We start from the raw sequence: 12,845 nt of genomic DNA, 5'->3' as shown, positions 1-12,845 counted from the left end.
AAGGAGTTGAAAACATGTCCACACAAAAACCTGCACACAGATGTTTATAGCAGTTTTATTCAACTGCCAAAACTTGGAAGCTACCAAGATGTCTTTCAGTAGGTGAATGGATAAACAAACTGTGGTTCATCCAGACAATGGAGTATTATTTGGCACTAAAAGGAAATGAGCTCTCAAGCCATGAAAAAATATGGAGGAACTTAAACGCCTATTACTAAGCGAAAGAAGCCAATCTGAAAGGCTACGTACTGTAGGATTCCAACTTACGACATTCTGGAAAAAGCAAAACTATGGAGACAGTAAAAAGATCAGTGGTTGCAGTGGTTGGGGGGTAGGGAGGGATGAATAGGTGGAACACAGGATTTTTGGGCAGTGAAGATACTCTGTATGATACTATAATGATGGATACATGTCACTATACATTTATCCAACCCATAGGATGTACAACACCAAGAGTGAACTGTAATGTATACTACGGACTTTGGGCGATTGTTATGTGTCAGCATAGGTTCATTAATTGTAACAAATGTACCACTGTATGGGTATATTGTTAGTGGGGCAGGCTATGCATGTGTGGAGGCAGGGGGTATATGGGAAATCTGTACCTTCCTCTCAATCTTGCTGTGAACCCAAAGTTGCTCTAAAAAAGATTCTTAATAAAAGAAAAAAGGCTACTAAAATCTAAAAAAGAAAAAATATTGGGGAAGAGAATACTATATGATAATACCTTTAATTAACCTATTAGATTCAGTCCCAGAGACTCTGGGACCGCATTTGTAATTACTCATTACCAGCAAGTCATGCAACGAGGACATGTCCTGACAACTTACACCACGGAATCCTGCGTGCTACTTTAAACACCAGAAACAGTGGATGATAGGAAGAATCAAAGGCAGGATTCAAAGAGCCAAGTGCAGTCCTGAAACTCTGGACCACATTAGTGCCATAAAGCAATCAGAAAATCTATTTGAGAACTCAAACCCTTCGGAATTTTTTTTCCAAAAGTTCATTTACTAAGGTTTACTCTCATATCTTCCCTTAACCCAATTTTTATTAAGAATTTTGCTGCCACACCAACAATACATTTGCTCGAAGAAAATAATTTTACAACTTTGATATTTTAGTGTCATTTTATGCTCCAAAGCTTTATTTACATAGTTCTTCAAAATATATTTCAATGTCCACCCACTATTCCAACTGTGAAATACCAAATAGATTAGATTTACAGGGAAGCATAAAAGAGAGAAAACAATCCTATAACTTAATATATACAGTGCTAGTAGTGGTTATTATTTTTACAGTTTTATTTTGAGGATAATCCACTGAATTTTCCCGTCAATGACATTTTAGAGTGAAGTTGTCTTCAAGAGCAGATTTCCACAGAGAATTAGGAGTATAACAGTCCAATATATTTGCTGGGCAATTTGTGACAGTTTATAAGTAGCTTGCAAATCATTTTTTTTCCCATTTTTTTTCAAAAGTCTTGGATGACGAAGAGGAATCATGCCTGTCACCACTACTATAGTGCTCATATAATGTCTGAAATTAAAAACACACACCTGTTTTGTAACTTTTAAAATTAAATGTATTACCCGATTAATAAAGATAACTCTACATATTCTAATATGTAGTCAATTTCTCTCTTGTTCTTATAATTAGGAACTTATGCTATAAACTATTGGAGATAATTAAGAATTTTAAACACCTAGCTTGGCCTAAGAATCAGCTATCACGTTGCAGCTCAGTCTTCCCGTATGAGAAATGTAATACAACTACGAATAAGCACATGTGTGCCTTCAACGCCTTCTTGATCTCCTTCACTTTTTCTTAAATAAAGTCAGTTTGAGATAAATTCCTATACTGTAAAGTACACTCATCAGAAAACAATACATATTTTCAGATGATATTTAAACTAGTGAACAGAAGACATTAAAAAAAATCATACAAATTGTTACATCAATAAGTATTATTAGCTATATTAAAATCTATTATTTAAAAAAGGATTTAAGACTAAGCCAACATCTAACTTAGGAAGATGACAGACCTCTTTGTCATCAAGGAACATAGAACCTCAGTGATAAAGGTAACTAATCTGACTCAATTGTATTTACAAAGGGCTTTGAACAATACACTGGAACACATATGAAACAGAGAGCAAAATTACCAAATAAAGTTTGTCCACTTTTAATTCCTCAAGTCATTGATTTAGCCATCAGCACTTGAGAAAATTTAAGAAAGAAATTTAATTCATATCATATGAAAGCAAATACAATAGTGAATGTATAGTAAATTCCCTCAGATATGTGTCCAAATTCTTGACATCTGAGATTGTCTTTACCTCTACCCAGAGAGCTAAGAGTGTTTTAAGTTTGCATTATTTTATAATAACATTATAACTGAGATATATAATTAGTAACTGCTTGTTAACTAAACCAGTTGGTCAATAAGCATACACAGGGTTCTAGAAATGACTAGGTGTTTGATGACAGTGAGATCCAAAAATCATGGTATAGATCTAAACAGGCACTGGGAGGCTGAAAGCCCTGAGATGCCTCCTTTGAGAAACGTGTTGATTCTCATAGACAGTGCCACAGAAGTCATTACCTGTGACAAAGTCTATGATTTCTCTAAGATGGTTTAAGAAAAAAACTGGCCAGAAGAAATGAATTCAAAAGCTGTGTTGAGAATGGTGTTGACTTTAAAAGCCAGACACCTCATTAAATTTACTCCAGTTGAGACCCGATAGCAATCTTTTGAACGCACCCTATACGACAATCCACTTTCAACTGTGCTGCCTGCACAGTAAGAATGTAAGTCAAACAAATCTCTATTTGTCAAAAGGCACACGTCAAGTATCTAAATGTAGAAATATACTCCATAATTGATCTGATGACTGGACCAACTTTTCTTCGCATCATCTGTTTCTTGAAGTGTCTAACTAAACTCTGTCTGTTGATAGGGAATAGAAATACTCACTTTAGCAGCTTTCAAAATGGAGTTAGGAGAATTCAGACCAACAAGTTGGCCCAGAACATGTTTCATTTCTTCAGTGGTTCCCTTAGTCATCTGGTTACCTGTAAAATAAATATAATCACTGACACTTTGGTACCAATAAGACAAATATAAGTTCATCTATAAATACCCATTCTGTTGAATAGGACAATAACTGGCATTCTTATAATTTATCACTGACCATAGCCCCTTATCTAGGATAAGTAAAAACGAATGCCAGCAAGTAAAGAAAGGCAATTTCATTTATTTTAGTATTTAGCCTAAAAGGAAATTCCTCAAGGAAGGAGGCAGGCTGAACAAGAGTACCCAGTTCAGATTCTGTTTTGTTACAGTTAAAAGGCTGTTTATGTTAGTAATGTGGTAATGAACAGCTTTCTAAAGAAGTACCTGGATGAGTTTGAATCTGAACATATGGATGCGCCAGGAGCTCGGGAATGGATATCCTCTGCTTAGGGTCCCTTATTAAACAACACTATAAAAATAAGATTAATTTCTTAAAAACAAAGCAAGTTTTATTATGTAACATTGATAACGCATTTTTCCAAATTGCATATTACAGAAATTGCTTTCTAGAAGATTAATTTCCAAGTCATTTTTGCAAAATCCCCAAGTAGTCAAAGTATTCATAAGTTTTAAAACACCTTCAATGTTACATGTCAATTATATCTCAATAAGAAATTTAAAAACATCTTAAAAGGAAACTTAACATGTCTTAAAAAGCTAATTCAGTCAGCAGTTCCTTTCAATAGACCAGTTACATCTAAGCCCATCATTTCAGCTATTTTTTTTAAGCAAACAATTAAGTATATGAAACATTGATTTTCTATATCTTTATACTATTAATGTTACCTTTAACACATCTTGAAGATCTTTCTCTGGAATATCAGGAAATTCGATTTCATGATTAGGGTCAATTATGGCATGTAATTTAGAAATCTGATTAATTATATGCTGAAATGGTGTTTTCCCATAAGTCATATAGTACAAAATGCATCCTAAGGACCAAACATCACTTTTGGGGCTTATCTAAGTAAAAAAAGAAAATAATAAGTTGCCATTATTTTAATATAAAATTAAATGTAAGAATAGTATCTATCTATATATACCCTAATATTTAAAACCATAGCTAAACCTCAATGAATGTGCACATACTGGATTATGTTTACATGACAAAACATCTTTTTTCAGTTTTTATAATATTTGGTTATTTTATCAAAAGAGATGAGCTTCACTTTAAATCTTTCAACAAACTCATAATTAAAATATCAACTGAAACAAAATATCACATTCTTGTCAACTTGTAAAAACAGAAAAACCCTGCAAATTTTAAATTTACTTGTTTTCCCCAGAATTATTTGCTTATAATAAATGTTTATATAAATTCACAATAGATAAGTACGTGTAGGTTTGAAAGGGTTGTTTAAGCTGAGCTCCCTACATCCAAGCGTACACACCGCAGAGCCAGGCAGCGCTGGGCGTGAACCCCGGCCTCACCAGTAGCTGCTAATGCTGCGCAGCTGATTTCGCACCTCTAATATAGACATAATAAAAGTATGCTGTTGTGGGCATTAAATAGTATGAGACATGGTTAAGCAAAGAGGATAGAGTCTGGTTATAGTAAGTACTCAATAAATATTACTTATTATTAAATGTTCATTGTATTAAAATCTCATTAGAAATAATGCAATATTATAACATAATTACCTTTTTAACTCTAAAAAGAACATGAATAAGACCTAACATTGCAATAGGCATAATAAATGACAATGGGTAAATTCCTATTTTAAAAGATAGATAAATAAACATTAAAACAAAATATAACCATATGCTCTCCACAAAGGATAAATCTAAACCAAATGACACAGAAAGGTAGGGCGAAAAAAGAAAAGAAATGGACATATAAACATAAAATATAAAAAAAATATTAAGAAGGGGGAGGCAGAGACTGCAATGTTAATACTGGAAAAAGAGAATACGGCAAAATCCTTTTAACAGAAGAAAGTCATTTTATAGTGATAAAAGGAACAATCAACCAAGAAGAGACAATAATTACAATCTTCTATGCAGTGAAGCCATGTTGAATAGAACTATATTAAGCAAAAATTGTATTAAATTCTTTTTTGCAGGGCGAGATTTTAACATGCCTTTCAGAAGATGACAGATAAAATAGATCCCATTATACAAACACAAAGAAAATTGAAAATTAATAAAAAATAACCTCCTCTTCCTCCAACTGAACCACCTGGAAATTTAGCCCATTTCTGAATAAAAACCACACATTAAAAAGAAGTAGGGTTCTAGGAAAATGGCACTGGCTGTGGCAGTTTTTCCTCCTCTCCAAATCCCCAGATAAGACAGAGAAAGTAGCCTGATAGCAACACCATGAACACATGGGAAATATTTACAACAAAACCAGGTGAGAAAGCATCCCCGTGAACCGCAGAAGCGGGTATGTGAACGGATGGAGACAACCGCCAGGAGCCACAAGTCCTGCAAGGTAGAGGCATTTGAAGCAGAATGCAGAGGGAAGGAATGAATGTGCCCAACAGAAGCCGGAAGAGAAGCCCGGAAGATCTGGCAGGTGTTCGGTGGAAAGCAATTTGAGGACGCAGCTGCATTAGGAGGGGTTTTGAGGCACTGCCTCACAGGTTGGGGTAAAAATTTGTCTTCTATTCGGAATCACTAAGGCCGTTAGATGCAGGTGATTCAACTGAATTGAGAGTTACAAATACATATTAAATCACTGAATTGACCACTGAAAAGATCTGAGCTGCAGGTGAAACTCAAAATAAATGTTATCTTATAGAAAAAAACGATATTAAAACTGCAATCACAAGTTTTAGAAATTAATGAAAATAAGAAACATTACAGTAAAACCCGGAAGTAGCTGCTAGAGTAAAACTCCGTAAAATGCAGTTTTAAAATGTTTTTAATTATAAGCGAGAATACTAAAATTAAAGTAGCTATTACTTAAATCCAGAAGCTAGGAAAAAAAATAAACCTAAAGGGAATATAAATAACAAAGAGAAAAGCAGAAATTAATTAGAAAGCACATGAAAACAGAATTGATAAATAAAATCAAGACCTGGTTGTTTAAAATCAACAAAACCATGGCAAGTCTAATCAAGATGAAGAAAAAAGAGAAAAAACAAATCTAAGTATTAGAAGAAAAGAAGAGGCTAAACAGAAATACAAACAATCTCACGAGAGAGACTCTGGCATAAATTTATGCCAGCTATTTGAAAAGATGTTTAAAAGCCATGATTTTCTAGGAATAAAAATATAATTTAGTAAACAAAAGCAATTTATGGAGAAATTATTTTGAGCTGGACAATGTACTAAGTGCTTTATACGTTTTTTCATTTAATCCTCAATTTCTTCTAAAATGGGTATTATTTGTAAGCCCAATTTACAGACGAAAAAACTAGGCCAGGTAAGTCACCTGCCCAAAGACAGTTGTTAAGGAAGATCTCCGAGTCCAGCACAGGTCCCTGGGACAGCAGTGTGTGCTTGCAGCCACTCGGCCACATCCCTCAGAGAGAGGATTAGCTGGGAGCTGGAGGTATCATGGAAGGCAAAAGGGGCCCAACCAGGGGCACCGAGGAGGCTAACACAAAGCTCACTGAGGGGGTGAAATAAGACAGGTGGGAAAGCAGCCAGTGGCAGGCCTGGAAAAGTTACACACTAGAGTTGCACTTGAAAATGCAGAGTTCACAAGTGAATAAATGCTAAGAAATAAAATGTAAGAATCAGAAAGGAAACAAAGAAGACTTCAAAGATTATCAATTCAATGTTATTTAAGGTGTCCAAATCAGAGCTAATTTAGTCTTAATTTTTTCTTTAATTTTAAAACTCCAAAAATATCCTAGGTGCATTTCTTGTAGCAGCATCCTGAGACATCGCTATATTAAAAGCATGGTCTCAAATCAATAAAGAAGAGTGAAGTTGAATTCCATGGTAATCTGCTTAAGAAGGCAAAGTCTGCAAAGGCCTGAAATGTTTTAGAAATTAAAGAAATAACTTCCACTTATGTCAGGTTCATTCCCTGCGGATGCCAGGTAACTAGGATGTAAACAACCTTCGTTTACCTTTGATTTGGATTTCCCATTCTCTCTTGAGGAAGACATATCTTTGATTGCTTCTGGTGGCATATAATTCACTGTACCAACCTATTTGCCAAATCACAGAAAATACAAATCAATGAAAATATTTCATCTGCTTTAGATTTTAAAAACACGAATGTCAGATTCTTGGAAACTTGAATAACTACAGATTTCAGTAATATATTTGAAAATTTCAAATAACTGACAACAATATTAAGACAAATTTTTTCACAACTCCAGTGAAATGAATTAGGCTCATATTCAGAAAATTGACTCCTTTCAGAATGCTGAGCTTTTTCTATGGTTATGGTGGGCAACAAGTAATGTCTATCTTAAAAACCACCCAGACTAAAATTATATTAATTACCATAAACGTTGAGGGAGTTGATCAGTCACTCATTTCTGTGCTGGAATAGACACAGAATGCTTTTTTTTGATACCAACCAACCAACCAACCAACCGATTAGAAAGAATCCAGCTTTGTCTCTCAGGACTCCCTGGGTGCGCGTGTAAACTGGGACCAGGTGGATATCTAAATCCTGTGAGAGTTCCTGCCATAGGATTATGCCAACTCCACAGTGCATTCATTGTATTCTAAAATCAACAGTTCTGCTTTCAAACACAGAATACCCGTACTATGTATTCTGGTACAGAATACCTGTACCTTCCATGGCTTTGCCATAGAAGATATCTTTAAGCTGATTCACAACCAAATGTTCAGTCATATTTTTGATATAAAGAGGAGCGATTGTCAAATAGAATTGTTTGAAGGGCATGCTGTTCATCTACTCCTCCTAAAAAAAGTCTAGTTTTACTCCTAGGGTTAAGGCAGATCCACATCACAAATACGTATGCATGGAACACATCATCTTGGCTCCAATCATGATTATTTTTGGTTATTCTTTGGTATCATCACTTTGATTTTTATGGGGACACTTTACTAAGTTTGCTATTGCATATCCTATTATGAAAATGCGGTTGAGTACAATATTTATTATGGTGTTTCCAAGATGAAGGCTCACTTAAGAATTTTTTTTCTAATTTAAATGATAGGAAAACCTTTGCATCTCTGGAAGAACGAAATAATCTGACCTCATGGACAATGGAAAACATGTGATGGCAATTCCCTCTTTGGTAGCTACAGGAAACCATGAGCCAAAGCATCAGGTCCACTCTAGCGTCTGACCAAGACGATTTCCAAGGCAGGCACTGCTGCTTCTCCACCTCAGCTTCAGGAAAATCACTCCAGATTGCTGGACATATTTCTACCTGATCTTGACCTTCTACACTAAATTGTATTTATCATGGTTTTGATTTGTTTTTATAGTTATACTATCTATTCTTATAAAAAGGCCTCAGATCCTTTGAAGAATAAGGTAGGTAAAAATCAAATCCCCACTAGCAAAATAATTCTTCACAGGAGAAAAGGAATTGAACTCTACTGTGTGGTAACCAACCACTGATTACATCTTACCTGAGAGTCTTTAACGATACTTGTTGTATCTGGCTGCATTTGGTTTGCAATTCCAAAATCAATTAGCTTTAGCATTCCATCAACTATCAGAAAGTTAGCAGGTTTCAGATCACTGTGAACAATGCCTTCAAAATAAAAGTCCACTATGAGACAGTTTAAAACACTCTAAAGACAAAAAATTTCACAACCTACAGGCCAAGTGGATTCCTTCCAAGAGTCAATCAAGTTAAATATCCCTTTTTAATATAATCTACAGACACAGAGCCCTGCTCTGTGCCCTGCACTATTCCAAGTTTGATGCCTGTATTCAATCATGGACTCTTCATACCAATGTTGAGGTAAGAACTATTATTATCCTCATTTTTAGGTGAGGAAACTAAGGCAAAGAGAATTTAAGTAATTTGTTCAAGGTGTCATGGCCTCAGTGAGCGTGCCATGAGTTGAACTCAGGCAGTTCAGTGTCAGAGTTCATGCTCTTGACCACTGTGATCCACTGTCCACTAGACAGCATCGCAAATTACACTGGCAGACGGTAAGACCCTAATGCTCCTGACACCTCCGTTCTCGATCGCTGTTGAATTATCTTTTAAAGTATAGGAAAGGAGACATCAGGAGAAGACAAATTACAATTGTCTAGGTTAACAGTTATTTAATAAATAAATAAATAAAGGTAAAGGCAGAGAAGCCCTAAAAGAACCATGCTCGAGTAAAAGACCAACCCAGAAGGCAAGGCTAACAGTTTAAAGAAACAAACTCCCACATAAGGCACACGATACAAAAAGACTAGGAAAATGAGTGAAGTAAACAGCTCAGATTATCGAGATGCCCGAACGCCTGCAAGCCTCAGATCTGCTATAATCCAAGCATTTGGAGACCCAGGATTCTGGACCATGCAAACACTGAGAAAGATGCATTTCGCATTCTGGACGCGTTCTGGATGCATTCTGGGTGTGGGGGCTTGAGTTCATGCCCTATATCCTTTGGTTAACAATGTTTCAAACAAATGTTTTGTCCCTTCAAATTTAAACAAACTTCCAAATATTTAGTTTATCTAGCCTAAAGGTGTCAATAGCCATACCTTAAAATTAGCTATATTTCTCGAAGGTGACACTATTAACAATATTTTAACTTTACAAATAAAACAATTTTAAAATACCATGTTGATGAATTGTGTAAACTGCCTCCAACATATTTTTCCAGTAACTCTTGCGTTCCCAGGGATTGATGGATTTTTTCTTTTTAAGCCAAGTATTAAGATCAATATTTCCACACTCCATTACCATGTAGATGTACTGGTCTGTGATTTCACTGCCATTAAAAACAAATAAAAGTGACAAAACAATGAATGGTTAGGTTATAATATTAAGATTGAATAAGTATTTATCTGAAGAATTATAGCAAAAAAAAGTTTTCTTTTCAAATTAAAAAAAGTTCTTACTAATCATAAAGTCGGATGATCTTATCACTGTGTTGTTGTAGTTTATTCAGATAAGCGATTTCATTCCGGTAACTCTCAATAGTTTGATTATCTGCTTCCTCCAGGTTCACATACTTTATAGCATGTATCTGTTTATTTTCAGTCAACACCTGAAATACCTGTAGAGCAGAACAGAGGAAAGAATTCAGAATGTACTATCTATACACTGTCATAACACTTCCAAATTTATTAGACAGAATTTTAGGTTAAGGGGATACTGACACGAATTATTAAGTGTCTCAGCTTATTTTGAGTATAGAAGGAAAATAACAGCTTAGGAGAGAAACAGTCCATTCTCAACTACCTATGACAATGGCATTCAATAATCAAAGGCACAAACCTAAAAAGTTTCCACATCGATACAGAAGAAAGGACATTTAAATTCATATACATTCATAATACTCTGCTGGACGCCTTTAACAGGGAAATAACCTAAAGAAAGACATTCAAGCATTTTAAGGAGAAGGCTGGAATAAAGAGTCAGTTATTTCACAGATGGCTTTTTTTCCCTTCTGCCAGAGTTAACAATGCATTCATTCATGTGGTAGAGAATATTTAAAAATATGAACTGTAAGCTATTAGTATATTCAGTTGTGAAAAGCAGATTTAGGTCCAATTTTCAAAGTCAAGTTGACAGGAACAAGATGTTCCTGTAAGCGAGTTGTCAGCATCTCTGAGGTCCCAGTCAAAGTGCTCTGGCCACAGCGACAGTCAACTTCTCAGGAATGTTGACAGGACAGATAGTACATTCTGAACAGCAGAAAACACTGCGAACGTGTCTAATGCTCAGCGAACATGCAACAGGGATGGCCCTTCTAAAACTCCAGACTTCAAATACAGAATGGCGGGGTAAGCCAGAAAACTGTAGTCATTTATCCCTTTGACACATGAAGTGAAACATCATTTATTTAAAAGCCATTTAACCTTGACTACCCAGCAGATACTGTCACAAATACGACAAGAGCCAAAGTGTATACGGGGTTCATGCATTGCAACTGCACTAACAAGGAGTTTATCAGGCCGTCAGGTGCAGCTTAATTACTTTTAAATTGTTAAATACAAAACTAACAAAGTATTACCAGTTTTATTTGCAAACATAGCAAATTAGAGGACCAGGGGCCTGTAACAGTAATAGGGCAAGAGGCAGCAGAAAATAGCAAAGGAAGAGCTAAAAGGAATTTTAAAATAGCATAAAGCCATTTTGTAAAGAGCCTTACAAATCTCAGGGAACTACGAGTATCTACTGTTCGTGCACCCCACTGACACCCCTGACCCCGACGGCTATCTTATGTTCCTATGCTGTTTAAGAAGGTAGAAGGTATGAGACGTCTTTGAGTCATAAAATAAAATTTCCAAAATTTAAAGATTACAGAACACACTGAAACAAAATATAGGATTAAAAATTCAAGAAAGATTAGAAGGAAATACCGGCATTTGAGTTCGAGCTCCCCCCTTAACAGCAACCTAACCTGGGCAAGCTACCAGCCTCTGAGAGAGCAAAGTATTAGCAGTACGTCGCACGTGGGTCGTAGGATGACTGCAAGCACAGTCTGGAGAGCAGCACATGAGAGCCGCCATCATTAGACACGGTCGGACAGAATACAGGGGACATTTTAAAATAGATTCCAGGGGCCCGCCTGGTGGCGCAGCGGCTAAGTGTGCACGTTCTGCTTTGGTAGCCCAGGGTTCAGCAGTTCAGGTCCCGGGTGCGGACATGGCACTGCTTGGCAAGCCATGCTGTGGGAGGTGTCCCACATATAAAGTAGAGGAAGATGGGCACGGATGTTAGCTCAGGGCCAGTCTTCTTCAGCAAAAAGAGGGGGATTGGCAGTGGATGTTAGCTCAGGGCTAATCTTCCTCAAATAAATAAATAATTTAAAAAAAACAGATTCAAGTTGTCATGTATATTAGAAAAAAAGATTTGCAGGATCTTAAAACTATTCATATAATAGGATCTCAACATTTTTGATAAAATGAAAACTTTTAATCAACTTTTTGCATGTATATGCTTTCACTCCCCCATCGTCCCTGCTCTGGCAAAACTCCAGCAATAACAGATGAGCTGGACTGGGTAGGCCTTCTTTCCATTTCAGAGACAGCGCCAGTCATCATTTGTCAGCCTCATGGGAAGTTACTGAAAGAACCAGAAAAGCCACTGTCTTCGACCATTTCTATTAGCCCTGTGACCTTTTGAAAAGCTCCGAAGAAAAAATGTTTAAAACATTCTTAAGATTAGTCTACATTCTCTGAAAACATTACATTAATAAATATTTCACCTTAACACTATTAAAATACAGCCAAATAACTAGTAAGCACTAAATATTAACCAAAGAATTTCTAGTAAAGCAACCAAATCAGGTGATTCAGATATATTGATAAAAATCAATTGGGGCCGGCCTGGTGGTGTAGTGGTTAAGTTCATGTGCTCCGCTTTGGTGTCCCAGGGTGCACGGGTTTGGATCCTGGGTGAGGACCTATGCACCACTCATCAAGCCATGCTGAGATGGTGTCCTACATACAAAATAGAGGAAGACTGGCATAGATGCTGCTGAACAACAATCTTCCTCAAGCAAAAAGAGGAAGATTGGCAACAGATGTTAGTTCAGAGCCAATCTTCCTCAACCCCCCCCCCCAAAAAAAAATAGAGGCTGGCCCAGTGGCATAGCAGTCAAGTTCACGCACCCTGCTTTGGCGGCCCAGGGTTTGCCCATTCAGATCCCAGGCACGGACCTATGCACTGCTTATCAAACCACACTGTGGCAGGCACCCCACATATAAA

At 36.4% G+C, this 12,845-nt stretch overlaps 1 protein-coding gene across 4 annotated transcripts in view; it reads right to left on the bottom strand.

Annotated features, from left to right (window-relative positions):
• Window positions 1-1,118: 1,118 nt before the first annotated feature.
• TTK (TTK protein kinase) overlaps window positions 1,119-12,845 on the bottom strand; it is a 37,843-nt gene continuing 26,116 nt past the window's right edge. For all 4 annotated transcript variants that reach the window (XM_008516290.2, XM_008516294.2, XM_008516292.2 and 1 more), the window contains 8 exons: window positions 10,028-10,185; window positions 9,746-9,897; window positions 8,590-8,714; window positions 7,101-7,181; window positions 3,862-4,038; window positions 3,400-3,484; window positions 2,977-3,074; window positions 1,119-1,539 (listed from right to left, as the gene is read on the bottom strand). In XM_008516290.2, the coding sequence (XP_008514512.1) occupies window positions 1,453-1,539; window positions 2,977-3,074; window positions 3,400-3,484; window positions 3,862-4,038; window positions 7,101-7,181; window positions 8,590-8,714; window positions 9,746-9,897; window positions 10,028-10,185 (963 nt within the window). In that variant the 3' untranslated portion in view covers window positions 1,119-1,452. The remainder of the gene's footprint in view (window positions 1,540-2,976; window positions 3,075-3,399; window positions 3,485-3,861; window positions 4,039-7,100; window positions 7,182-8,589; window positions 8,715-9,745; window positions 9,898-10,027; window positions 10,186-12,845) is intronic.

The sequence above is a fragment of the Equus przewalskii genome, chromosome 9, assembly GCF_037783145.1.
Source record: "Equus przewalskii isolate Varuska chromosome 9, EquPr2, whole genome shotgun sequence".
In the NCBI taxonomy this organism is placed as follows: Eukaryota; Metazoa; Chordata; class Mammalia; order Perissodactyla; family Equidae; genus Equus; species Equus przewalskii.
Note: the sequence above shows the minus strand (reverse complement) of the source record. Positions and strands in the feature narration are given on the sequence as shown.